At 34.4% G+C, this 25,195-nt stretch overlaps 2 protein-coding genes across 8 annotated transcripts; one reads left to right on the forward strand and one right to left on the reverse strand.

Moving 5' to 3' along the window:
- Window positions 1-382: 382 nt before the first annotated feature.
- GlcAT-P (Glucuronyltransferase P) lies at window positions 383-24,866 on the reverse strand. Of its 6 annotated transcripts, none has more exons than XM_018005556.2 (9): window positions 24,655-24,866; window positions 23,738-24,053; window positions 9,244-9,288; window positions 8,683-9,162; window positions 7,090-7,581; window positions 3,622-3,808; window positions 3,386-3,543; window positions 1,954-2,244; window positions 383-1,898 (listed from the first exon to the last, which is right to left on the reverse strand). In XM_018005556.2, exons 4-9 carry the CDS (start codon window positions 8,872-8,874, stop codon window positions 1,785-1,787), a joined length of 1,434 nt encoding a protein of 477 aa, XP_017861045.1. In that variant the 5' UTR covers window positions 8,875-9,162; window positions 9,244-9,288; window positions 23,738-24,053; window positions 24,655-24,866; the 3' UTR covers window positions 383-1,784. The 6 variants fall into 6 exon arrangements, with proteins under 6 accessions (XP_017861045.1, XP_089324557.1, XP_017861046.1 ...); XM_089468431.1 differs by having other exon boundaries at window positions 8,683-9,186; XM_018005557.2 differs by having other exon boundaries at window positions 24,649-24,866.
- Window positions 6,363-12,070, forward strand: LOC108612398 (uncharacterized). Of its 2 annotated transcripts, XM_018005277.2 has the most exons (4): window positions 6,363-6,725; window positions 6,822-6,965; window positions 9,886-10,119; window positions 11,483-12,070. In XM_018005277.2, the coding sequence occupies exon 4, from the start codon at window positions 11,593-11,595 to the stop codon at window positions 12,055-12,057; it is 465 nt and encodes a 154-aa protein (XP_017860766.1). In that variant the 5' UTR covers window positions 6,363-6,725; window positions 6,822-6,965; window positions 9,886-10,119; window positions 11,483-11,592; the 3' UTR covers window positions 12,058-12,070. The 2 variants fall into 2 exon arrangements, 1 of the variants encoding a protein (XP_017860766.1); XR_016270013.1 differs by lacking the exons at window positions 9,886-10,119; window positions 11,483-12,070 and adding an exon at window positions 7,062-7,202 and having other exon boundaries at window positions 6,380-6,725.
- Window positions 24,867-25,195: the final 329 nt, after the last annotated feature.

The raw sequence follows: 25,195 nt of genomic DNA on the forward strand, positions 1-25,195 counted from the left end.
TTTGTTTATTTTCCTCAGTATTTCATTTATTTTTTAAATATTTAAGAAATATTTTTTATTATTAAATGTTGCATAAAAATGATTGAAGTTCCTTGTTTATCCATTTACCAGAGTTTATTGTTGTTTTTTTTTTTCTTTCAGTTTATTAAAAAATGTGTTTTAATTATATTTTTCTGAATAGGAGAATAGAGTTTACTCGTAATTGTAGATTGGTTTTGTATTGTTAAAGTTAAAGTTTGAAATAGTAGAGAATATTTTGTATGAGGTATATATATAATATATATATTACTATATATATATATTCATATATATGTATGCTTTAAAGAATTTATAAGAATATTTTAGTTTGGTTGCCATAACAATTCACGAAGATTTTTTACCCTTGAGATTAGTTTATAATTATTTTTATTAAATTTAAAGATTTGGTAAGTTCCTAACTAAGTAATTCTTTGAGTGTATGTATAAGTTGTAGAGTTCGTTCGTTATTTTCTTTGTATTATATTTAGTGATTCGATAGCTGTGTATTTACATATATAGATATTTTAATTTGGAAAGTAAGTTGGAAATTTGTAATTAAATATTTTTTCGTAATAGTATCTCTTGTGTTTCATGTGTTTCTTTATGCTGTTGTCTATTTTGTATTCCTTTTAATATTTTTTGCCACTCTTTGTAATTGAATTCCATCAGCAAGACCATTATCTGAAGTTTCCAAACTATTTGCAGCTATCGCTCGTTCAATTGCCATTAGCCACGGTATCAGTTGACACGCGATTTTAGGTCCGTGCTCCCACCAGACCGACCATGTGACCAAATCATCGGGCACTTCTTTATCTGGTACTGGCTTTCCGACTGTCTGTCTGCTTGTCTATCTGTCTGTCGGCATGCATTATTGAAATGGTTGCGGCCCACATTTAAGCTGCTGTTTGTTTGCATTCCGAATGGGCTCTGTATAAATAAATACTTTGCACGACTTTGGCCCCATACCCCGCTTCCAATCAGCCAAATGGGCCTTGAACTCCTTTACATTGAATTGAAAAAATTAACACAGCATTTGAGTAAATAATATTTAAATAATATCATAAATCAATGTACAACATATACATAAATCAAGGAATTGCAATCAACTTTAGTCAAGTTAAACAAAATTGGAATTTTAGGAACAGAAACCATAAAGTGTATATTGTTGTCTGAGTGTTTTGTTTTCAACGAATTATCATATTTGAATTGCAGAACGTGGAACCTTATCAACTAAAGCTTAAACATAGAGGCTGTTGTCTTTCATAAAGTAATGCACTTAAATACTTTTTCGCTTATCAAAAAATTGGCCTAAGCCTCGCTTCGTGTGTATTGCAAATCTGTACAATATATATGTATATTATAATAATATAGTTTAGGTTGAGGACATTATAAAATACAATACTAAAGGTATTTAGTGTGTGCAGCTGTAACCAATAGAGGCCTTGGCCATATCTTCAAATATCGTATAAACTTGTGCGCTTAGAGCCTAACTAAGTTACATTAATACAATATGTATATGCGTCTATATCTGCTCATCATTTACAGGGTATATATACTCTGTGCAAAACTAACGATAGTCGATATTCGTGTATATATATAAAGAGGACGACTTCAACACAGGATTGTACCTGTACAACTGGTTCGAAGTCGCGGACACTTTGTGAGCTCACTCGCTGCGTACACAATCGTAATCGCATATATAATACCTATCTAAGGCTAACTACTACACTTGGACAAACTGGGGGCTCCTGCATCTGCTCCTGCTCCTACGGTCGCACCAGCAACTTCTCAATGAAAGCCAAATTCGTGTTCGCGTAGCGCGTCGCATTGAACGGCTGGGCGGGTGGATTCTTTTTCGTTTGCGTATGCCAGGTGAGTATCTGTGGCAAGTGCCTTTAGTTAGTTATGTAAAAGCTTATATTGTATCATACTTACATCCCGGCATTCGTCGGCGAGCAGCTCGATTTCGCTATTCTGCAACGGCGCCAGGCTGCGCAGAAAGCCATCCTCCTCGTAGCCCGGCTTGAAGGGCATCTTTGCGTTTGGCCGCTCGTGCAGGAACTTCACACTCACCGCAAACCCAGCCATATCGACGGGATACTTGCGCCCCCCTATCCAGCCGTCGTAGTAGCCATCCAGCTTACCCTCACGTATGATGGGACTGCTGACACCCGTTTTGGTTACCAAGCCCACGGGCCACATGGACACCTTTTTGGTGTAGCGCATCTGTAAGTATATTTTGGTTGAACAGGTATAAGCAAGTGGGGAAGTTGATGTATTCATATTAAAAAAATGGGTTCAGGGTATAAAAAAAAGATTCCTTTTCAATAATACTGAAATTAATTGAGCTGAAGTATTGGAACTACATTTTCTTGGGTCGGTAGACATCGTATAAGTAACTAAATTGTTGTAGGCAATATTTTTTCAGCCTGCTATGAAAAGGACAATAAGTGAACAGAAACATGCAACAGGCTATTTCAAATTTCTAATTGAACATCACAATATATAATTTCTAATTATTTCTAATCGCCTTTATATGTTGTGACAAACTGTAACTAGAGCTAGACGTGAGACTCAAATGAATGAAGACAATAATATTTTAAATTGCCTTGCCAGCAGTATTTTTCAGATATATTTACTTTTATATACTCAAATCAAACTCTGTTTATTCTCTAGTAATAATCATTAACATACGTCAGACAGAAATATGCTCAAGACTCGATGGCATATGCTCGACACAGACTCTCAATTCTCGCCGCTCGATCCGATACAGCAGCTACTACTTCCTGGGCAATCAGCCGTGCATAGTCATGATATTACAGCATGTGTTTTCAGACAAGGGCTTCATTTGCCGGTTGATTGCTCTATGACAGGTGAATGATTTGCATGTATATATATTTGGATTTACTCAATCGAAAGGCAAAAGAGAGAATAGCGACATGCGTCAATAATAATAAATACTGAGCAATTTAAGGATCGATGTAAGCAAAGACCTAATACATGGACAATGTAGACGACCCTCTGAAATCCATTTTACTATATACGGCAAAAGCAATATACAAAACTACAGCTCAATTTGTTACATAAGGAGGGAAAAGAAGTGTAAATTTTCAGTTTGCTGTATAGCTAGCGCCTTTCTATGCGGTTCTCAATGCAATTGGCAAACACAATTGTATAAATTAATATTATATAAGAATGTATATCAGGTAAATAGGGATCTGTTTCTTTTTCCCTCTCTCTCTAACTCTCTGTCATCCTCACCTATCAACAACTCGTGCATTACATCAAAATATTTATCTTATTTCTGTTTCAAAGGCAATTCAAGTGCATTTAATTTATGTATTTAGCCATAATGGCCTTTACACACCTGTTCAAATATGTTAACATCGTAGGTGTTATCATCGTCGGCAAAATACAGTACGCCCTCGCTGGCATTAGCGCGCAAGTAGTCGAGTCCACGATTCCTATTGGAGACACCGCGGGGCTTGGCCTTCTTGGTGTGCTTATACTGCTCGGGCATGGGCGCTGACGGGGTGGCAGAAGGGGGCGTTAATATGCGGCAAAGGGGCGCCAGACCTTTAGGTTGTTAGTGGCAATACTCACCGACCAGGTACTCGTAGGGCACGCCAATGCGGTCCAGGGTGTGGGCGACCAAAGGGTTTGTCTTGTTCGCATCCTCGATGACCAGCCAGAGCAAGTTGAGCACATGCTTCAGCGTGTAGCCGAGTCGCGTCAGCTCCGCCAGCTGTTCGGGGCGTCGATAAGTAGGCGTGATGATGTACAATGGCGGCTAAGATGGGCAAGAGTTGAGATATTAACATAATTCCATCAAGGCTCTATACTCTATTATCTATTATAATATATATATTTATAAGCGTGTCAGTGAATATACATATGTGTGTGTTTGTCTCTCTCTCATTCTGTGTGTGTGTGTGTGGGTGTTTACATGCGTAACGCGGCGTGAGCTCTCGCTTTATGAGCAATTATGCAAATTAATCCACAGGCTAGCAGTTAACTAGTTGAATAGTTGGAACTAGTTGACCGGGTTTAGCTGCGTGTTGGATAACCCGCTGTACTTTAAGCAGGCCACTCAAATGCCGCACACACAAACACACACACTCACTCACTCACACACACAGCTGATGCTGCTGCTGCTGTTGCTGTGTCAAATAAATATAGACGTAGCGCACTTTGCAAATTGTCCATTGTTGACACACAAAAATGCATTCAAATTTATTTGCAAAAATAAACAAAGACATTCAAATAAATAAAAGGGCACTGAAGCAGAGAAAACCAATTCAGAAAACTAAAAAAATAATAATAATAATAATAATACATCAGAAAAACTATATTATAATAGAATTGCATGTAAAGTAGTTGCCGCCGAGAATGTGGCACACACAATTTGCATTTCAGCAACGAGAGCACACCAAGTTCATGTCCTAAGCTCTACTATATATTACTTGATATTGGATGCCTGCATTGCTGCTGGCCTAGTAAGTGAATTTGCTGCTACGGTAGCGCTACTATTTATTTGATTATCATTGATTATAATTTGAATTTATGCTAGTGATGGCTAGATCATTTTATCACTAATATTATCATTATTAATGGGATTAGATAGGAATGATAATATAATAAATATATATTATATTATATAATATTTTATTTGTATCTAATTATAACTAACATTGTTATTTCTTTGATTATTTTCATGGTTATTCAAAATAATTATGATTATAAGTTAATCGTATTATTCATTAGTATTAGCATTAGTTTTCTTTCTTTTATTGTTATTTTTTTTATAATATTTGAAATTATTTGTAATCATTAATATAATATTATTCCTATTTTTAATGAAATTATTTATTCATTATTATTAGTATTACCATTACCATTCACTTTCTATTACTATTATTATTATTAATTTTAATTCATTGTGATTATTATCACCATTTGCATTGTCATCAGCATTCGTTTTCTTACTCTGATTGTGTTATCAAGTTATTACTTATTATCCTTAGTATACAATTATCATTATCATTACCATTATGTCAGTTTCCTCATCATTCAATATCTACTTTAAAATTTTAGTTAGGTCTACTATATCCGCAGCTATTTGATATTGAAACAATTCTCCAAGCAATGGAACCTGCCTTTGACATTGACTGTATAATACACATAGATACACATGCATACACACACATATGCATACACACACATATGCATCCACACATATGTACGTATATAACTACTAACAGCGAGAAACCCACAAATGCACGAATCTTTTTCAATTGCCTTGCATTTAGAATGCATTTTGCAATCTGGATCATCATTGTGGGACCTCTCTACCCTACACCTCAACACCCTTCGCCCGGCCACTATCCAGAACTGGAACACGCCTCGGCTTGGTGCCATTCAATGGCGCATTGCTGTTGCTGTTGTTGTTGTACGCGGTTTCGGCTTTTGGGTTTCAATGGGCAATGAGCAATTTATAAATTAGACTCATGCAAATTTCATACCAAGAATCTGTTTGTTTGCATATTATTTATAATTCGGTAGGCGTGCGAGTGCCATCTGATATAATATGGCAGCTGATTAACCCAGAAAACCACACTGCTGCTGCTGCTGCCTGCAGTTTGTAGAACATGCGACTGGTTAAACAAATAAAGCTATTTCCATTGCCACATTAGGCACGGATATATCCGTGCTATAGCCAGAAAGATAAATTAATGGATACGAGTCGACCACTTATGAAACGGATTATTAACTCATGCTTAACAACAATTAGACCAGAGCAAACAAAACGAAATTTGTGTGCTCATCAGTTGAGGACACAGCTAATGAGTTTTCTAATGTATCTATGACTACATACATATTTAGTATGCATGTTTACAAAGGACATTTGCACACACAGACAACATCAATCAATCCATTTAGGTGTGCGTGCGCTTCTAGCCAGAGCTGCACGTACATAAATTATATTTTGCAAACTCATCTGTCTAAGTAGATACAGAAGTACCTAAGGAATATAGTATCAGCACACAGTCATCATCATCATTATCATAATTATATTTGTGCTGCAAAGGCGATTAATCAGTTTAAGGATTGTTGCTAAATGTTCAGGAAAAAAGCCATAAGAGCTGAGGAAACAACATATGTATATCATACAGGTACAGCAATAATAATACAGTCGAGTCCCGATAATTCGAATGTTTCGATGCAAATTATCGAGAACGAATTTTTTTCAAGGGGATAGAATTTTTTCAATTTATCGCGATTTTCGATATAGCGGAGTACAAATTATTGATTAATAATAATTTAAAAAATTGAGAGCTACCTATAAAATAAATATTTAATATTCGATATGAAATTTTAGATCTTTTAAATTTATTCCACAAATTTATTTGTCAGTTGAAATTCAATGTTTCGATATTGAAACCTAAATTTCAAACAGGCACAAAAATACAACGGAATTCCCCGCCCTGGCAAAACGATGTAAACTTCAATGTAACATTAACTTTAGCAACGCCCAATGCAGCGCCCGCCCCAAGTACTCTACCCTACACACTGAGTTGCAGTTGGGTTGACTTAAAAAAGCAATTAAGAAAATTGGAAAATAGTTAAAGTTAAAGCAAGAAACAGAAACAAACAAAATGCACAGACAGCTGCAAGAAATTTTACAAGTGCAAAAATTCCCATTAAAAGTGAGTAGAAGTAATATACATATACATATATATGTAGATATACATACCTATATTAATGTATGTATATATATACTAAACTATTTACATGTACTCTAGACTGAAAGACAAACATGGAGGAGGAGCAATAGTAGAATGCGAAGAGACTGTGTAATTTAGTTAAATGTGCACCAGGAACAAGCAACACGAAAAACGCAAGCAAAGAACTGAATGGAAAACAAAGTGTTATGAAATATGTTTTAAGTAGGTGTGACTTAAAGTTAATATTTAATATTAAGCTAGTGAATTTTATATACACATATACATATACATATACATATATATAAACTCCTTTGTTAGAGACAAGAATGGTTAAAGGAATATTTACGGGCTCGGAGACGGCAACAAATCGTGAACGAATTTTATGAGCGGCTTTTCCCATTAAATTGTGGGCGTGGCTGGATTGGGTCATTGGTGTTTTTAGTTTATCAATTGTAGTTGTTGTTGTTGGTGTAGTTGGTACTGTTGCAGCAACTGTTGTTGTAGTTGTTGTTGTCGTAGTTGTTGTTGTTGTTGTTGTGGAGATGCTTTTGAGATTGCCGTTGGATGACAATGTCTGTGGCAATGAAACCGTCGAATAAACAGACGCACCAGAGCTAGACGCGGATGCTGCTGCTGCTGAGGAGGCGGAGGCGGAGGCTGAGGCAGAGACGGAAGAGTCTGTCGTATTTGGTCCATGCACCCGTACCTGTCCATTCACCTGTACCTGTTCTACTCCCATTGTGCCATTAATGACGGAGCTATTTAACATGGGCGCCCACAAATATGAAGCGATGTATGAAGATGATGGTAATGATGTCTTTTCTGGATGCTGCATAGACTGTATTGATGCACATTGGATGTTGTGTTGGAGTTAGGCATGGTGATTAAGAGCAAGAACAAAAGACACATTTGTATATATATATGAGATTGACGGCTGAATGAATAGATATTAAAAACTATAGAAATAGGTATTCCTAGGGAACTACGTGAATAACTAATGAAATATTGATATAAAACTGGATTAAATACATTAAATTATCTTGACAGTATAAAAACATTCCTAGCAACATTTGGAATATTTCAATATATTCCATTTGCAAAGATCGTCTTATTATTATCATAGAAAAACATTTGTTAAGAGGCTTTGCTTTTTAAAGTTATTTCTTTCATTCTCTCTAAAGCAAGAATTAGCTCTTTTAAATAGAAATGGAACTAGCCTATTGTGAATATACCAATTTACCAATTTAATATTTAAATTAACATTAGCCTAACATATTGGATGTCGAAAAGAGCATTTTGAGAAGAGTGAAGCACTACAAAGCACGAGAAGTCTTTTGTTATTTGTAATACACTCTTCAATTTCTAAAACTTTGATCTTAAATTTGTAGTTTATTTTGAGGTGATCTACAATAAATTATATAAAGAAAGTCCATAACTCATCCTTTCATCTCTATACAACATACTTGAGCGAGTTCGATATTTCAAATAGGGCTTAGCTTGATAATATTTTGTGCCTTTCATTAATATTTTTAAATAATACAAATAAAATGTACCCAGGCCTTTACCCATATTAATTCCAAGTGAGTTCTCTCTTGTCAAGCATGCAATCTTTAATTACCTACTTAATATAAGAGTGGATGCAATCAAAGTGCGCAGTTCTACTCAATTAACTAGAAGGTGCATCTATATAAATATATATATCAATCTACTGGTCATTTTCGACTTGAGTTGATTGTACTACTCAGTTCTCAGGAACTTATCAATGGCGCATAGAACATGAGAAACCATTTGACGCTGATTCTTATCAATAGATTCTTATCAATCAATCTACAACATCTCTCTCTCTCTATCTCTGTCTATCATTTTCTGTCTTGCATCTTTCTCTATATATATATATTTAGAACTTTCCATCAATTTGACAGAGAGTTAGGTCACTCACCTTGACGACCTCGTTGGCCGTGAGTGGCTGTCGGGACAAATGATATTGATAGAGCACCATATAGATGCAGGTCGTGGCTACGAATATGGTCAGGTACATTTTAATGGATTTTCCCAGTGCCATTTTGTTGCTGAGACTTCCAGTCATTTTGTTGCTGTTGCTGTTGCTGTTGTGTGTGTGTGTGTTAGTCATCTAGTTCTTATTCTTCTTCTTCTTGTTGTGTTGTTGTTTCTTGCGTGTTGGTTTTGTCACTCTTCTTTGGTATTTTGATTTCATTCGTTTGGTTTTGATTGCAACTTTTCAATACTATAATTATTTTCGTCTTTTGCTTTATGCATAATTTGCTTTACAAGCATTATACTCTATATACGTACATATTTAAATACATATGTACATACTATATAGTTCTTAACACCTTTTGATTGTTCTACGCTGTGGGCGGCCGATTGGGGACATGGCTAGCCGACTTTGCGGTATTATCTAAAATGCAATTCAAACATTTTACTTAATTATATTATTCCACTTTCTGATTTCTTTATTCCCTTATTCTACTAAACTTACGTTTATTGCGGGCTTTGCCATAATTCTATTTAGTCGCTAGAGCACCTGCAAAGAGAGAGAAAGAAATGTTCAATTATTATTTGAGACTCAATTATAGCAAAATAAATATCATATATTATATTTTATTAAATAATTATTTTGATAAATGACGTATTTAAATGCTACATACATAAATGCTATAAATATATTGCAGACATAAGAATCATTTCAGCATTTAAATGGACAGCTGTTCAACCGATAATGTTATCGAACGCACGGATTTATACATAATATATAATAAACAAGCAAAAACATAAAGACTTCCACAACTAGACTATACTCTATAACCTGCTCAGATCCTCTGCATACATTTTGAGTTTTTTTCTATACTTCAGCTATTGATGTTAGAATTCCATTATATATCTTTAGTACTGGAACATGAACTTCAAATTTAATGTGTCAACATTTGTAATATGAATATAATATAAATTTTTAGTTATACAACTAATATTAATTTATTAATATAACATATATTACTTGTTTATATATCTATTTTATTCTGAACATTACCCTGCAAAAGGAATATACCCCTTTTTCGCATTAATAAAAAAAAAGTTCAGGGTATAAAGGGAGAATTTTAATAAATTGAATTTCGAATTACAGTCGCGGCGGCAAGTGAAGGTCAACAGAAAATGGCTTAATAATCAATATATCAAACGGGGCAAATATTTGTTCAACTGGGCTAATTATGCTTTGCAATTGCGAAGTAGGCGACGCAGTTTGCTTCATCGATAAGTGACAGAAAATTGAATGTCAAACAAACATTGTGAATGTCAAAGTCTTGTTGCTCCTCTAATTGATTGGCACGTGAATTCATAAGGAAAAATCTTTGCCAAGGTAAGAGTTACCATAAATTTATATAGCTACATATATGCAAGAGAATAGCGATGCCTACGCCAATTCTCTAAATACTCTTAAATTACTTGAGAAGCCTGTTCAGGCAATTGTCAGTTAAAACTTTCCGAAGTTGCAGCTGTGCAGCAAACATCATACTGAACATTCATGTATATTGCATTTTTAGCGCTAATGGAGCACTTGCGAGCATTTAACTAAATGCTTATCGCGAGCATTAGCAGCTGCTCCCAACTGGCAGCCACTTTGATTGCATTATGCGATTGGTGCTAGCTGTAGGGCTGTAGGCCATTAAAGGTGCATAGATGGCGTTGCCACATCAGCACAAATTTCGGAAGTTCAATTTGTGCTGAGCTCATATACCCTGCAAGTAACTAAGCTGGGAGGGTTTCGTAAATTTCAACAATTTCATATATATTAATGTGAGACACTTTATTTAGTTTTTACATTAGTAAAATATATTTAAAAATTTAATTTAAATTCAAGATAACATCGAAAACTGTAAATAATATTAATATTCATATGTACATGACATTCATATATATAACATACCGTCATTATATAAAAACTTTGTTAAATCATATTAGTTTTTTATTAGATTTTCATATAGTTATAATATATACCAATATATAATAATATTATTTAGTTATTATTATTTATTTTAATATATAAACATTTCTGTCTCTATTGTAAACCATATCAGCCATGGTTAACACTTCTTCAGTAATATTTTCCTCAATTTAAGCTGTATTTAGCAACTCCCAATTTTCCTCTTTCGTTTTCCGTTTTCCACTCTTACTCCTCCAATTATAAGTGGGCGTGGCAGTCAGCAGCTTGCTCGCGTGCTAAAGCGTTTTAAAAAGCATTTCGCCCGTTGTGCTGATATGAAAGTTCAATGGCCAATTTTAAAATTGTTTTATTTTGCTGCGCTTTGCATTCCATCGGCTAAACTTGGGCGCCGTTCTTGTATATGCTTCAAAAGAGGTTCACGAGGAGAGTATAAGCATGTACATATATATATATATATATGTATATATAAGTATATCTCTATAGCTGTATCCCAGTAGAGCCAAAAAGCGTTCAGTCTTTAGACTTTAACAAATTTATTGAAGTGGGTTTTCTATATAAGAAATTTTAGACAATAGAATGTAGAAATAGCTTGCTTATATATATATATATATATATATATATATATATATATATATATATATATATATATATATATATATATATATATATATATTAACAATATTATTGATGTCGGAATTCTTTGGACTGCATAATTGTATAAAATTTACTATTTATACAAGTAAGGTTAATGAATTTATTTATGCATGTGTTTTTATAGAAAGGCGCACGAATCTGGCGTGAAAATCTTCACAAATCATAATTGGAAAATCGTAAAGTAGTAATAGCAATTACAAAGTGATTAACATCATTATAAATAGTTTAGTGAAAATGATGTTAAACGTCATTGCGTTTCTTATGGTGAACATCATAGCGGGAATCCTCACGACCATTTTTATGAGGATCCTCATCACGAACTATATTATGATGATGGCTATGAATATCATTTTGAAGATGACTGCGGACATCATTCCGAACGTTATAATGTACAACACCTTGAAGATCATCATGGACATTGCTGTCGCCATCATTATTAACATGCTCATGATCATAGCGCTGAGCTTCCTTATGAGAATCATAATGCAGCTCATTACGAATATGATTATGAACGTCAATATAAATATGTTGCTGAACGTTACAACGAATATCATTATACACTTAATGATGCCCGCGATTACGAGAGTTATTTCAAGCCTTCTAATGAACATACTCATGAACATTAATATTAATATAAAATTTAACATGATTATGACAATGAGTATCACTAAAATGATAGCTACACTAATAAAAAATTAACAATCACAAAGTACTCTAACATTAAACTTAAATTATTGTATTCTTATTTACATATTAAAAAACCAATAAAAATAAAATATAAAATTTTCTAAAATTTATGTTGCACTTAAGTATTACACTTTACACAATATTATTAACAACTTAAATGTTTAAAATATTTACCACTGCACTGCACAACGACTGACCAGAAGGAGCTTCAATTTCCGACTGAAGAAATCTCGGTAAGAGCATCGTCTTTATATAGGCAGCAGTCAGTCGAATTGAGAGCAGCTCAGAGCTCAGAGCTCAGAGCTCAGAGCTCAGTAGTTCAGTAGCTCTCTACATTGAATTGCTTTCTATGCCTTGATCACAAACCATTTGTTTTTGCAAATGTGATTTATTCTCTCTCAGAGCATATGTATATAGAAATTTAGAATAATATTGCCTTGAGCTGGTCAAGAAACGGCATACAAGCTGTTCAAACGTGAATTTCAATGTTTTCCCTCTCAGATTACTAATAAAGTTATTTCACACGAAGAATAGATACCCGATCAAACGGACCTGGGCAGTTTGACTCATTAAGTTCTATATATTTTCCTTTTATGAAATTTCTTTTCCGTTTACTCTAAATATAGACATCCAACGCTTAGTAAGGATTCCTTCCAATAGCACTTGTATACAGTCGATAAAATTATTAATAAATATTCAATTTTAAGCCAACATCAAATTCAATTCTCATTTACCCATTACGTTTACATAGAGTGAAGAATTTAGTCTATGGAATGAAAGACATATATGTATACTGCACAAATCTTGTATTATTTTTTGACCTGGCTTACAATTGTTGCATTTTAATGAATAAAATGGGGAACATGGAGAAAAAGCAAAACCAAAGCTTTACATAAAAATTCATTTTGCAAAACATATCGAAAACAATAAAGCTGAAAACTAAGCAAAAGGCTTTTCGGAAAAAACAATTTAGTGTCAGAACTTAACCCATTTACATGACAATTCCACAAAATTACAAAAGAAACATAACGAAGAGTCAACACACACACATACAGACACAGTCGCCCACATACACACACATACGTACGCACAACAGCAGTGGCATATACATAAACAACAACAGAATGCGGCTAGATATTAAAATGTGGGCGTGGCTGTGTGCAGCGAAAATACCACAAGTGGGCGCAGAATTCTCTGTCAACAATGATAGAACGAGAGGCCAACAGAGACAGAGAAAGAGAAAGAATGAGCAACAGAGTGAGAGAAAAATAATTGAAACAGCGAAAAACTTACGACCCGGATGCCACTTTATAGCGGCATGTGAATGATGTCCTTGATAAGAGCGTCATAATTTCAGTAGAGACAAACATTTAACGAAATGTTCTTAAACATAAATTTGTAGTTAGTTTCTCATAGAAACTGTTAGTTTGAATAGAAGATATAAAATACTACTTAAGAACATCCTTAATGTTCTAGAAATTAATTATGTAGTAATGATCTAAATATATATTAAACTAAGAAATCAATTAAATTCTGATGACGATTTTGCTGATAAGCTTTAAGAAATACTAAAGGTTTCAAAGATAACATTCGGCAGCGCTTTCTATGAGCGATGATTTATTTATTATTTCCATTAAATTTCTTATCAAGCTACGGCTTCCTTTCTATTCCTATATGTATATATCGACTTCAATAATATTTATATGTATATATTTTATAATATATTTTTTAAAAGGGTCAGCTAGTTTTTCAGAACCAAATTAAAAATAATTTTAAAAATGCATTATATATAAATATTAAGAACCGATTATAGCTATATAAACTAAAATATTTCTCTCTCATACTTGCACTGTTCGGATCATAATTTTGCGTAGAATCTGTACATATTTGTATATGCTTGTCTAGTAAGTAAAGTTATTCATTAACATATTAATTGTTAGATTTTAATAATAATTAATCAAAATATTGAATATATGTCTGAAGTTAGTAGCTAAAGTAAAAACGAGCAAGTTAATTCAAATTATTCACAGTTTGATTTGGGTAATAGATTAGACGTATAGATTGTATAAATATTTCCATAATTTACATATTGTTTATTTATTTATCTATATGCTGAAATATTTCTATAATTTATATTATATGTCTTCAAAGATTAACAAAAGTGTTCCTAAGTACTTTAGAGACACCAAAATTCAAGGCGCGCTGCTAAGCTTAGTCAGGCCGGCGGCAATGTGGTCTATTGCGGTCTGAAAATGTGCGGCATTCATTTGGCTTAGCGGCAAAGGACGACTTGAATAGTCCTAGCGAATTGCAGTCGCAGCTCTATTATATGTAATTTACTTCACACATAATCCCGAGCACTGGCGTCCGACGAGCTTATAAAACGGCTCCACTGTGCGGCGCTGCTCAGCTGGATGACAACAATTGCGTAATATTGTGTGTGCATGGGCGGAGAGGGGAGTGAGGAGAGTGCACGTGCCTAGCCAGACATGAACACAAGGAAGCCAAAAGTGAAACCGACGCATATGAAGGAGGAGCAAACTCTTTGCATGATTTGTACGTTGGCCTCGAACTCTGACCCCTGCCCCGCCCACTCGCCTGCCCAGACAGCACCGTGCCACGACTTGGCACAGAACTTATTGCATTTATCCAAAAATTCCGAGCGTCGCTTCCATTTCTGGTCCATTTGAAAATGGCTGTAAAGTCGCTGGCGAAAATCATATTTCAAATTTAATGGATTAGCAACAGCAGCAGCAGCAACAGCAGCGAGAGAGCTGAGAGAATTCCATGCCCCAATAAGTTATAGTATATCAAGCACATTCATATATCAAGCAATACAGAAAAAAAAGTATCTGAACGTGCGGCAAATATTTTATGGCATGTTTTTCTCCACTTTTATACTCAAATAGTAATCGAAACCAAATGGAACCTGTACGAATAATGAATTATGGCTATCGTTTTATTTCTTTGGATGCGCGCACTAATCAAGGCAATAAAATCAAGTCTATAATAATTTAATAAACTGCTCTGCGAGGTTCCTATCATTATCTTGAAGAATGGTATCATCTAAAATTAAAGACGTCAGGGTCAGGATGATAAATCTAACATCGAGCTGATTAATACGCTTCACTTATTGCATTGCAAATGGATATTTGTTTATCAAATAGTCATATATATTATTTCCATAGCTAACCCTTTTAGAGTTACTTTGCGATTAAATGCACAAATCAAAGCCACAGTTCATAAAACTTATGAAAGCAAATTAATCGAACGAACCAAATAGCGATAAGCCATTAGCAATTAGCTTAATGCCAGCACAGTGGGCTCTTGACCTACTTTGGAGGAGTGGTTACAGCTACATGAGACGCTGTCATTATCCCACCAAAAAAAAAAAAAAAAAAAAAAAAAGAAAGTTCTTCAGATGGATTACCTATTAGTCTAATCATAATTTTAATAAAAAACTGAAAATCATCATCATATATGATTTCATTCAATAATTTCACCATTTTCATTGAACATTTGTTCCACTGTAGCGAAAGGATTTTAATGATTTGTCAGCTGAACAAAGGACGACTAAAAAGCCATCATCAATCGAAGGCACGCACAACGCCACATGGGCGACTCACAAAATGTGGCCAGCCTTCGAGCCATAATGTGGCAACTGTTGCGCCTCTTCCCGCCCCACACATAATTTGGCTGGGTGTGGCAAAAACTCGGAATCGAAAGGCACAAACTTAACGAGGCAACAGTTTAAGAAAGTTGTTCAAAAATAGGTGTGAAATATTGCCGATAACAAATTTCCACCTTTGAACATATACATATACCTATAGCTATATGTGTATTTAGATATAATTAGACTACCATTTAATACTTTTTAGTGCGTCATGTATATTTCCCCATTTATTTAAGTTTTTAATCAAAGTCGTGCCCATTCAATGCATTCAATTCTTATCTGGGCTAGGGATAGGCCTTTATAAGACCCCAAAAACTGTCAAACGATTTTTGATAAGTGTTGATCAAGTAGGGATTTTCCCAGCCCATTCAAATTTTGTTATGACAAGCAATCAATATCAGACAAATGTCATATATATAAGATATATGTTTGCTTAAAACAATTTGTTATATCCAACTTTATTTTAGGTCAACTGAAGTTAGATAAGAAACAAGCAATAATGCCCTAGTGGAAGACTACAAAATCCCCTGATCCCCTCGAAGAAGTGATAAACCATCCATTATATAATGAACAAAGCATGCAAAACTAATTGCCACTTTCTAGCCCTTATACTGGTTTCCATATTTCATACAGATTTCCAATTTTCAATGGGTTCAGAGCGTGAAAAAAAAATCAGTAAATGACTTTTTTATCATAAAGTTTCGAGCTCATTAAAAAAAACAGTAAACTATTTTCGCAATTTGTATATCTACAAAAGAAAACAAGGAGGCTAGACATAAGACTCATTACGATAAGAATGTTTCATGTTTAGAGAAATATATATGTATAATATGTATGTACATGTGCTGCTTATAAGATATATAAGTAGCATGTAGATAAATAAGTACATATGTTTGCTATACAGGAATGCACATAAGTCAAATACTATAGAAAAATTAGCTTACTTAATATACGATATTGTATATATACATATATCTAAACAATATTATATCGTGTAATGTAATGTATATATTAGATATAAACGATATTATGTACCATTTAAGCTAGCTATATAATTAGTTATATAGTAAACAGTTATAGAGAGGTATATACATAGTAATATAGTCAAATGCAAAACACATATATATAATATGTGTATGAGTGCTATATAATAGCATACATATTGTAGAATGAAGGCTTCTATTGTGAGGCGACTCTTTTCGATAGAGATATATGTATACAGCAGCTTGTATAGATTAAGTCTGCTTATATCAATTATTATATATTTATATAAGTATAAATTAAGAATATAATATATAGCGGAATACCGTATATGCTTGTCTACGAAATGAGGCTTAAGCTATTAGCAATCGTTTGCTACGGAATGGGTTTGGATACTTTACATTTACATACGTAGCATATATGGAGTATTGTCTTGCCCGATAACCATAAATATAGTATGTGCTATAAGTTAGGGTTTCGATTGGCTTCCAGTTGAGTTGTTTTGCTGGTTGTCGTCCGACTCGGTTTGTATTCTATGCTTGTTCTGCTTGAACAGCATAAATAGCATTTTAATATATATATATATATTTTTATCTATATGTAACTGGGAATACAATATACACATACATCTTATATATACATATATTGTATATACTATTGTACAATGAAGCGGAAGTAACGATCTGATTGTGGTTTTACTCCACACACTCGCTGTATACATGTGTCTATATGTATATACATCGTATCAGCAGTTACTCTTGTTGTTGCAAGTGTAAAATATTAGCATACTACAACAAACGGACTCAGCTTGAGGGAGAGAATTTTTAGCTAGCAAAGATTGTGGCAAATACCGAAACATAGAGCTGAAATTCGTGCAAAATTTTAGATATATATGGGTAAAAGTTATGTATGGATATGTATAAATTACATATACAATCTTAAATTAAGGTTATTCAACTGGCTTACGAAAAAGATTTATGTTACTTTAAATGTATCAAATTTTTCTGTCATATGATTCATTTTATAACATAGTTTTGTATTATATATTATTCTGGTGTCGATCTATAGTTACATGACAATTTTTAGTTAATTATATATAGAGCATATGTAAGTATTTTCACTATTATTTTTACCTATTAGTCATTTTCTTATCCAAAGAATAAAATTAATTTTCTACACAACTCTCTACCTAGATCATACTTTATGCAGTTCGCTTCAATCTATCATACAAAAAATATATGAAATATTAGACAAATTTTGATTTCTAGTGTAGGACGTGTAGTAGGACGAAATGCATTTGACGTATCAGACTTGATTTTTCTTGATGCTGTCAAGTGGGCTGCGGCAGAGAATTAAGGGATCTAAGAGCATACCCATGTTCCCATGTTCCACTTACACAACGTGGGAAAAGATTTTTTCCAAAACTTGAGCCTAGATGTAGGGTATTCTTACTCGTCAAAGATCGTCGTTATAGTTCATTCATTTGGTCTATTGAGCCTCTCTCAGATTCCCCAACCACTCTCAAAAAGAAGAGCAATTCAGCATCGAACGACGTAGCTCGCTCGTCTGATATATTCTCACTCGTTCAATTAAATTTTCCTTCAGCTCAGTTCTCAACTACATTAATTTAATCATTTTAGGTATACCCTGCAAGCCTCTTTTATTTATGCAAAATAATCTCTAATCTTTGGCACCTTCTATTCAAGTGCTTTTCTATTGCATTTTCATTGCTACAAATGTTCAAGGACTTTTCTACTGCCAAGTTTTATTGCAACTTTCTTAGATAATCGATTTTGTGCTGCCAAAATCTTTGCTAGCACAATGCCTGAAATACAAATTATAAAAGAAAATTCCATTTCCTTTGGCAACCTAAAGCCAACTCTTGCCCCTACCCAGGGCGCAAAAAGTGAAAAATTGTGAAAATTGGCAATTAAATTACAACAGAAAAGAAAAAACCAAACAGAAAACAAAACACAGATAAGCAGAGTGAGTGTGTCTGCGTGAGAGAGACAGGGAACAATCAGAGACAACATTGTGAGAAATTGCAATGCGGGCCAAAATTCGCCTGAGGTCTCAAATCAAGGAGAGAGAAAGAGAGAGAGAGAGACGAGGACCCACTTGTCAGATGGCCAAGAGAAGCAAGTGCCAGCTGCATTCGAACAGAGTCCTTGAGCTGAACAGAGAGCGAGAGAAAGCGAGAGAGAGTGAGAGGGAGAGAGTGAGGCACTGGCCGCCGATGACACGAGGAAGTTGGCAGCAAACGAGTCAAGTGATTCAGCGGTATGCGAAAGCTGCAAGCAAAACAAAGACGCAAAAAATTTGAATGGCCTCCACTCTGCCCCAATGCGCCCAGCGCATGCCACAAGCCAAGAGGTTCGTATACACGGAGCACCAAATAATGTTGAATGCTAAACTAGACAAAGCGAAAGCGAAATACGCTAAAGAACAGGCTTATTATCTACATTATCCGGCGTTCTTATTCATGCGCATACTTGAATAGAAAATATTAAAATTATCGTAAATAACAAGAATCGTATAGAAAATATAGCTAGCCTAATATTAGAAATATCCTACACATTCATGGAAAGAGATAAAATATGTTCAAATATTATCTGTAATAATATATGTATACTCCAATAGGTCTGTCTGTCTGTATACTCCAATTATGCAGCTATCAGTAGTAAAATACCAAACATATCAAAAATCCTACTAATCTTTTCTCTAATGCACAATTTGCTTCGTAAAATAATAAAAATATGTTTAAAATATATAACATTCAGATAATCCACAAAATTATTATATAAAAATATTTATAAAAAAATTATATTCAATCAAATTTTCGAAATATAAAATTTATTATAATATTTTAAAATAATTTAATTACTCACTTCGAAAGGCAACTTCTATGATCTTCCATGCTACGAATATTCACTTCATACTTATACAGTTATATTTTTGTACAATCTCTGTTGATATAGATCTGAATCTACTTCATACTTTTCACCCATCTAAATTTATTATAGAAATGATACTCTAATCCCACATGTTTACTTCATTTTATATCCAATGCAATATTCCTTTAACTCTGCTCGCAAGAGTATATTTTGGTCTGTCCACACACACACACACACACACAACAACCACATGTACTCAGTTCTAACTGAAATTGAATTTAGGTTTATTTTGTGAAAATATTGTCATTGTCTGTCCGCAATGCCAGGGCAATTTCTTGGCCTAAGTACTAGGTCCTCGGTCTGTAGTCCTTAGTCCTGGCAGGCACGCAGTTGCCATTGCTCATTCGCATAGGCGCTCCAAATAGCTTTCGAAATGGCATTTTAAAAATTTAATTGCCAATGCGGGGCAGCAAGCACCAGCAAAAGAAGGGCAACAGGAGCAGGAGGAGCGTCAGAAGAAGCAGAAGCAGAGAAGTGTCTGTCCAGGGCAAATTGCAAGTCAGCTCCGGGGGTTTCTGTGTCATGTTTGTCAAATTGAGTAAAGTCCTTTTCCTGCTCGCTACTCGTTGTTGATATTCATGTCCAGTGCCTGCCAGCTAGTGAGCCAGCCAGTCAGCCAAGGAGCCAAGCAGCCGGCCCGTCAAAGCCATTCCATCCATTCACATCAACTCACGCAGCTGCCTGTGGCAGAAACGCACGGCAAGGGTCGGCAACTCTATGAAATGACTTGCGTGCTCAGGAAGTAGACAGACAACCCACCCGGAATCTGCCCAACCGTAACAATTTTCTGCTCCGACAAAAAAAAAAAAAACGAAAGAAACTAATTTGATCTACTAACTAAAAGTTTTAAATGGTTTCAATCGGATGCCTGAATTTCTAAACACATTCGCTTATAAGATTAGAATTATGATGGAAGAAACTATTGCAAAAATCTGAAAGCTTGATTGAAATTTTCTAAAAGGAGTCACATATGTATATTTATATATTTATTGGTGTATCATAATTTATAAGAAATTCAATTAAATTTATTTAAAAAAATTAAAAATAAGCACACATGCATAAACAACAAAAACGTTTAAAATCTGATATTTTTCTTTAAAAATTTCCATTTCAAAATTTAAATTTAATAGGAAAAAGTTAAATAACTTTATATCCAAGTCCAAAAATATGTACGAAAATATGAAATGATTTAAAAAAATAATCATTAAAAAAAAATCAAAAACGAATCTTCGACAAAAAAAAAAAAAAAAAAAAAAAAAAAAAAAATGATATGCTATTATCAGATATATTTTTATGACTCACAATAAATAGCCTTACGTATATAATAAAATATTTATATAATTTTAATTTATTTTAACTATTTCCGAAAATACAAATTGATAAAAAATAAAAGTGCATACTTTTTAAAATGTTACTAAACGTTTTCCAGTTTACACAACTGAAAAAAATACGTGTAAAGTAATTCTAGCTGATAATTCAAAATTCAAAACGTGTTTGCAACTTAAAATTAAAAATAAAACAAAATAAAAATAAAAATGAATCATAAGGAACATACTTTGAAAGAAAATCTAGTTCACACATACATATATGACTCATATAATAAATATAAAAATATATATATTGGCCACATATCTACATACACATATGTATTATACTTAAATATTTACCTATAATTCATTTATGTACATAACCTATTCGAAATTTTATGACATATGATTAAGTTGCAGGCAAAACTTTAAACCAGATAGGAAATGGAGTACAGATTTAAGCCGCTGGAAGGCTTTTTTATGGCCCTTATAATATGCAAATGTCTGCTTGGGGGAAGGCTCAATGAGCACTTGGCCTGTTGACAGGGCTGAAATCCTTCAAAAATGTGCGTGCAAAATCTACGCGTATAAAATTTATTAACAAAGTCCCCCCTGAGGTGCGCTTCAGAATGAGCGAAAGAGAGCAAGAGAGAAAGAAAGAGAGAGATAGAGAGCTTGGGAGACACCAGAGACAGTACGCGGAAGGCTTTTCGTCGCCCTCGAGCCCCTCGGGATAGACGCAGTGCAGTAGCCGTGCGAGGGAGAGAGAGGGAGAAGACACCCTGTTAATGGAATTTCTATGTGTGTGTGTGGTCATATGTGTGTGAGGCCCTCGGAGGCTAGTAATTTGTGTCACGTTTTAATTTTTCACGCCGCAAAGGGCGCTCTGCAAAATATGGTAACTAACACATACATATACACATATACTTATGTATGTGTGAGTGTTTGTGTGTGTGTGCTGGACCTCCCCTCGCTGTGATTATGACAATTAAGATTGCGTGGAGCTCATGTCTACTTTTTGTTACTTTTTTTTTCACAGACCACAAAAGAGTTTAATGTTTAGCTGTATTTAAAAACTTGTTTCGTGTTCACGCGCAATTATTTTATATTTTTGTTATATGTACTTTAATCCTTACGCCGTGCAGTTTTTAAATCTAAGAATTAATAAGGCATGGAACAAGCGGATGTAGACGAGTAGAGGGTGCAAAATATAGTTGAGAAATGAAAGCAAAATGTATACAATAAATAGATCTTCTACTTGTATGCAATACTTTAATATTATGAATTTTTACTCTTATATGAGTATGCATCCATGAAGACTCCCTTTATTGTTGTTAATGCCCTATCCTTGTCTATTTATCTTTTTATTAGTGTATTCTCAAGACTCTTGTGATTTCCTACTACAAATTACAGGAACCAGAACATTTGCTTAACTATAGACAGCAATTTTATATATATACATGTGTAGGCATATGTATGTATCATATACATATAGAGCATATGTATTCAATTCCACTGCACTTAAAACATGCAATGTCTGTAAGTAACAAGTAAAGAGACACGCTCAAAAGCAGATTGTTTGCTTGGCTTGCCACAAAAGATAACAGCAAAGTACATCCCAGGACATCGTTTAAGTTATTTGAGATGTTTTTCACTCAAACATCCTTGCGGCCAAAGTCCGAGTTCTGTCAACTGCCAGCTAAATGTCCATAAGGAACACTACAGCAGAAACTAAACTGACAAAAATATCTGCAGGCGACTTTCCGCTTCTATTTGGCAACTGCCAAAGCAGAGCTCAGGAATTCTTTTTCCTGTGTGAAATGCAGAGAAAACATTAAACTAGCCTTTAAATGTATACTATATGGAATATATAAAATAATATTTATTGTATTTTTGAGCGTAGTAAAAAGATTGTTACTAGAAAATAAACAGATCGGCTAAAAAAAAAAATATTAAAGTAAAGGGAATTTTATTTTGCTGCTATGAACCTTAACTAATTTCAAAATAAATATATGTATATGGTTTGTATTGCTTTATTAACCCTTTTATATGTAAAATCATATATTGAACTGTTCTTCAATGATTTTATATAAAATACTATTCCATAGCTTTAAAATAATACAAATTTCTTTACAATTCTCCCACTCATACTCATGGATCTTTGAAATTGAAATTTGCAAAATACCTTAGAATATATTGTAGACTATAGTTCAATTTCAATCTTTTCTACCACTACCACCGCTAATTTGATCAATAATTAGTGTATTAATACGTATCTATATTATTATTATTATTTTTTATTTTTTTTTTTTTTCAAGTAATAAGATATGAATAATAGATAAATAAATATTTCATTTTATAATAATAATGCATTAAATATTCATTGACAAATATTATATTCTAAAACTTCAAGAAACGAATTTTGTTCAGTGTACTCTAAGATTAGAAATGCACTTAAAGAGAATTGTCAATAATCTGTCGAGTTGAGCATATGTTCGATGCAGTTTTATTATTAGCATCCAGTTTCTTATGTCCCGTTACACAGTTGTCGCTCCTCTATGCTTCGCTTATGCGTCCTACACTTCCCCCGCCCCTCTCCAACACTTGGCTGTGCTCAGTGTTCACGACCTGCCACCCCAATTAGCAGCTGCTTAGCTAATTTCAAGGCGGCTAAGAAACAAAAACACAGCGCTAATAGAAAATATACAGCCCTACTCCCATAAACACATGCACACACACACTCACACACACAGACTTACACCCATATGTGCACTCACCTCCAGCATTGGACGGCTCCCGAAACACGAACGTATCGCACAGTAGCGGCGACACTTTGTATGCCCTCCCTCTGTTCCATGCTCGTTAGGCAACAATTCGAGGCGAACTTTCAGTTTTAATTCGCCTGATCATTTGCCGGCTGCCAATTGGGAGTTGGCGTTGGCGTTGGCGTTGCTGGTGGCAATGCAGATGCAGTTACACCAGATAGTTGCAGTTACAGTTCTTTGTTGCTGTTATTCTATATGTGATAATTTAATGTTTTTAACGGTTCTTTTTTTTGCCACGTTCGGTTTGCACGAGCTTTCGTGTTGTTTGCTACATAAAAAGGAAATTCAAATAACATAAGCTATGGCTCGTGCTCTTGTTGTTGTTCATGTTGTTGCTGCTGTTGTTGTTACTGTTGCTATTGTTGCCAGAGCAACTCCGGGGCGCAAATAAACGTTGCCCAGGTGTGAGCAAAATGCGCGCCCCTTTTTGCTCCACCTCTACAACTAACAACGTGCGCGCACACAAATAGCCGAAAAGTGTAAATAAAATAGTAAAAAATGTAGGCAAGTAAAACAGGAACAGAAAAAAAGTGGCAGCATAAACAACAACCACAAGAATAGCAACAACAGGAGCAGAGGCCACACGCACGCGGAACAGGAAAAAGGAAAATCGAATGAGCCGCTGTACGAAATAGTCTAGAATAGGGCAGCATGAATGAGAGAGAACGAGAGAGCGCGCAGAAGAGCCTGTGACCGAGAGGCAATGTCTGCGCTGCCAATAACAAAACTTTTGCCTTGCCCTTTTGCTGTTTTGTTTGTTTCACTTTTCACAGGATGCGGCATTTCGAGCACTTCTTATTCGATTTATGCACACACATATTTAAATTTATTCAACTGCGACGCACAAACACGGATAAACGCACACTTACACTTGACTGCAATGGATTGACAAGAGTTGTTGCTGTAAAATATTTGGCTATTTTTAAGGGCAACACTCCAAACGCACTTTGCGTTGTCCAGGCGCGCCAACAGCTAGGCAAGAACTAACTGTAGATGAAGAAGCGAACGGCAACATGAACGCGCCCGCGAAAACACCCGCACGTACTGTTATTCCAAATGCGACTGAGCGCAAGCAAAACGAAACGGAAACAAGAAACCGCTGCACGACGGAGCATTTACCCATTTACACTGTGCAGCAAAAGTTTATGTTTGCATATGCAAAACATTCTTATTGGAATGCAACAATGAAGAAATCCAATAAGAATTTGAAATTCTGTAAGTTTAAATGATTTGCCTATGTATAAAGATTAATATCTTAAACATAGCTTATAAATATTATTTTATTAGTCTTCTTTATATGAAAAAGGGGAGCACAAACTGTTAAAAGTTTGTGCTGCACACTGCTATGCTGGCATTAACAGAGTTCAGCTAAGCAGTGCACTGCTTGCTGTTAAAGCAGTATAAAATAAC

This window comes from Drosophila arizonae, chromosome 4, assembly GCF_054131065.1.
Source record: "Drosophila arizonae isolate 15081-1271.41 chromosome 4, UAZ_ARI_1.0, whole genome shotgun sequence".
NCBI lineage: Eukaryota > Metazoa > Arthropoda > Insecta > Diptera > Drosophilidae > Drosophila > Drosophila arizonae.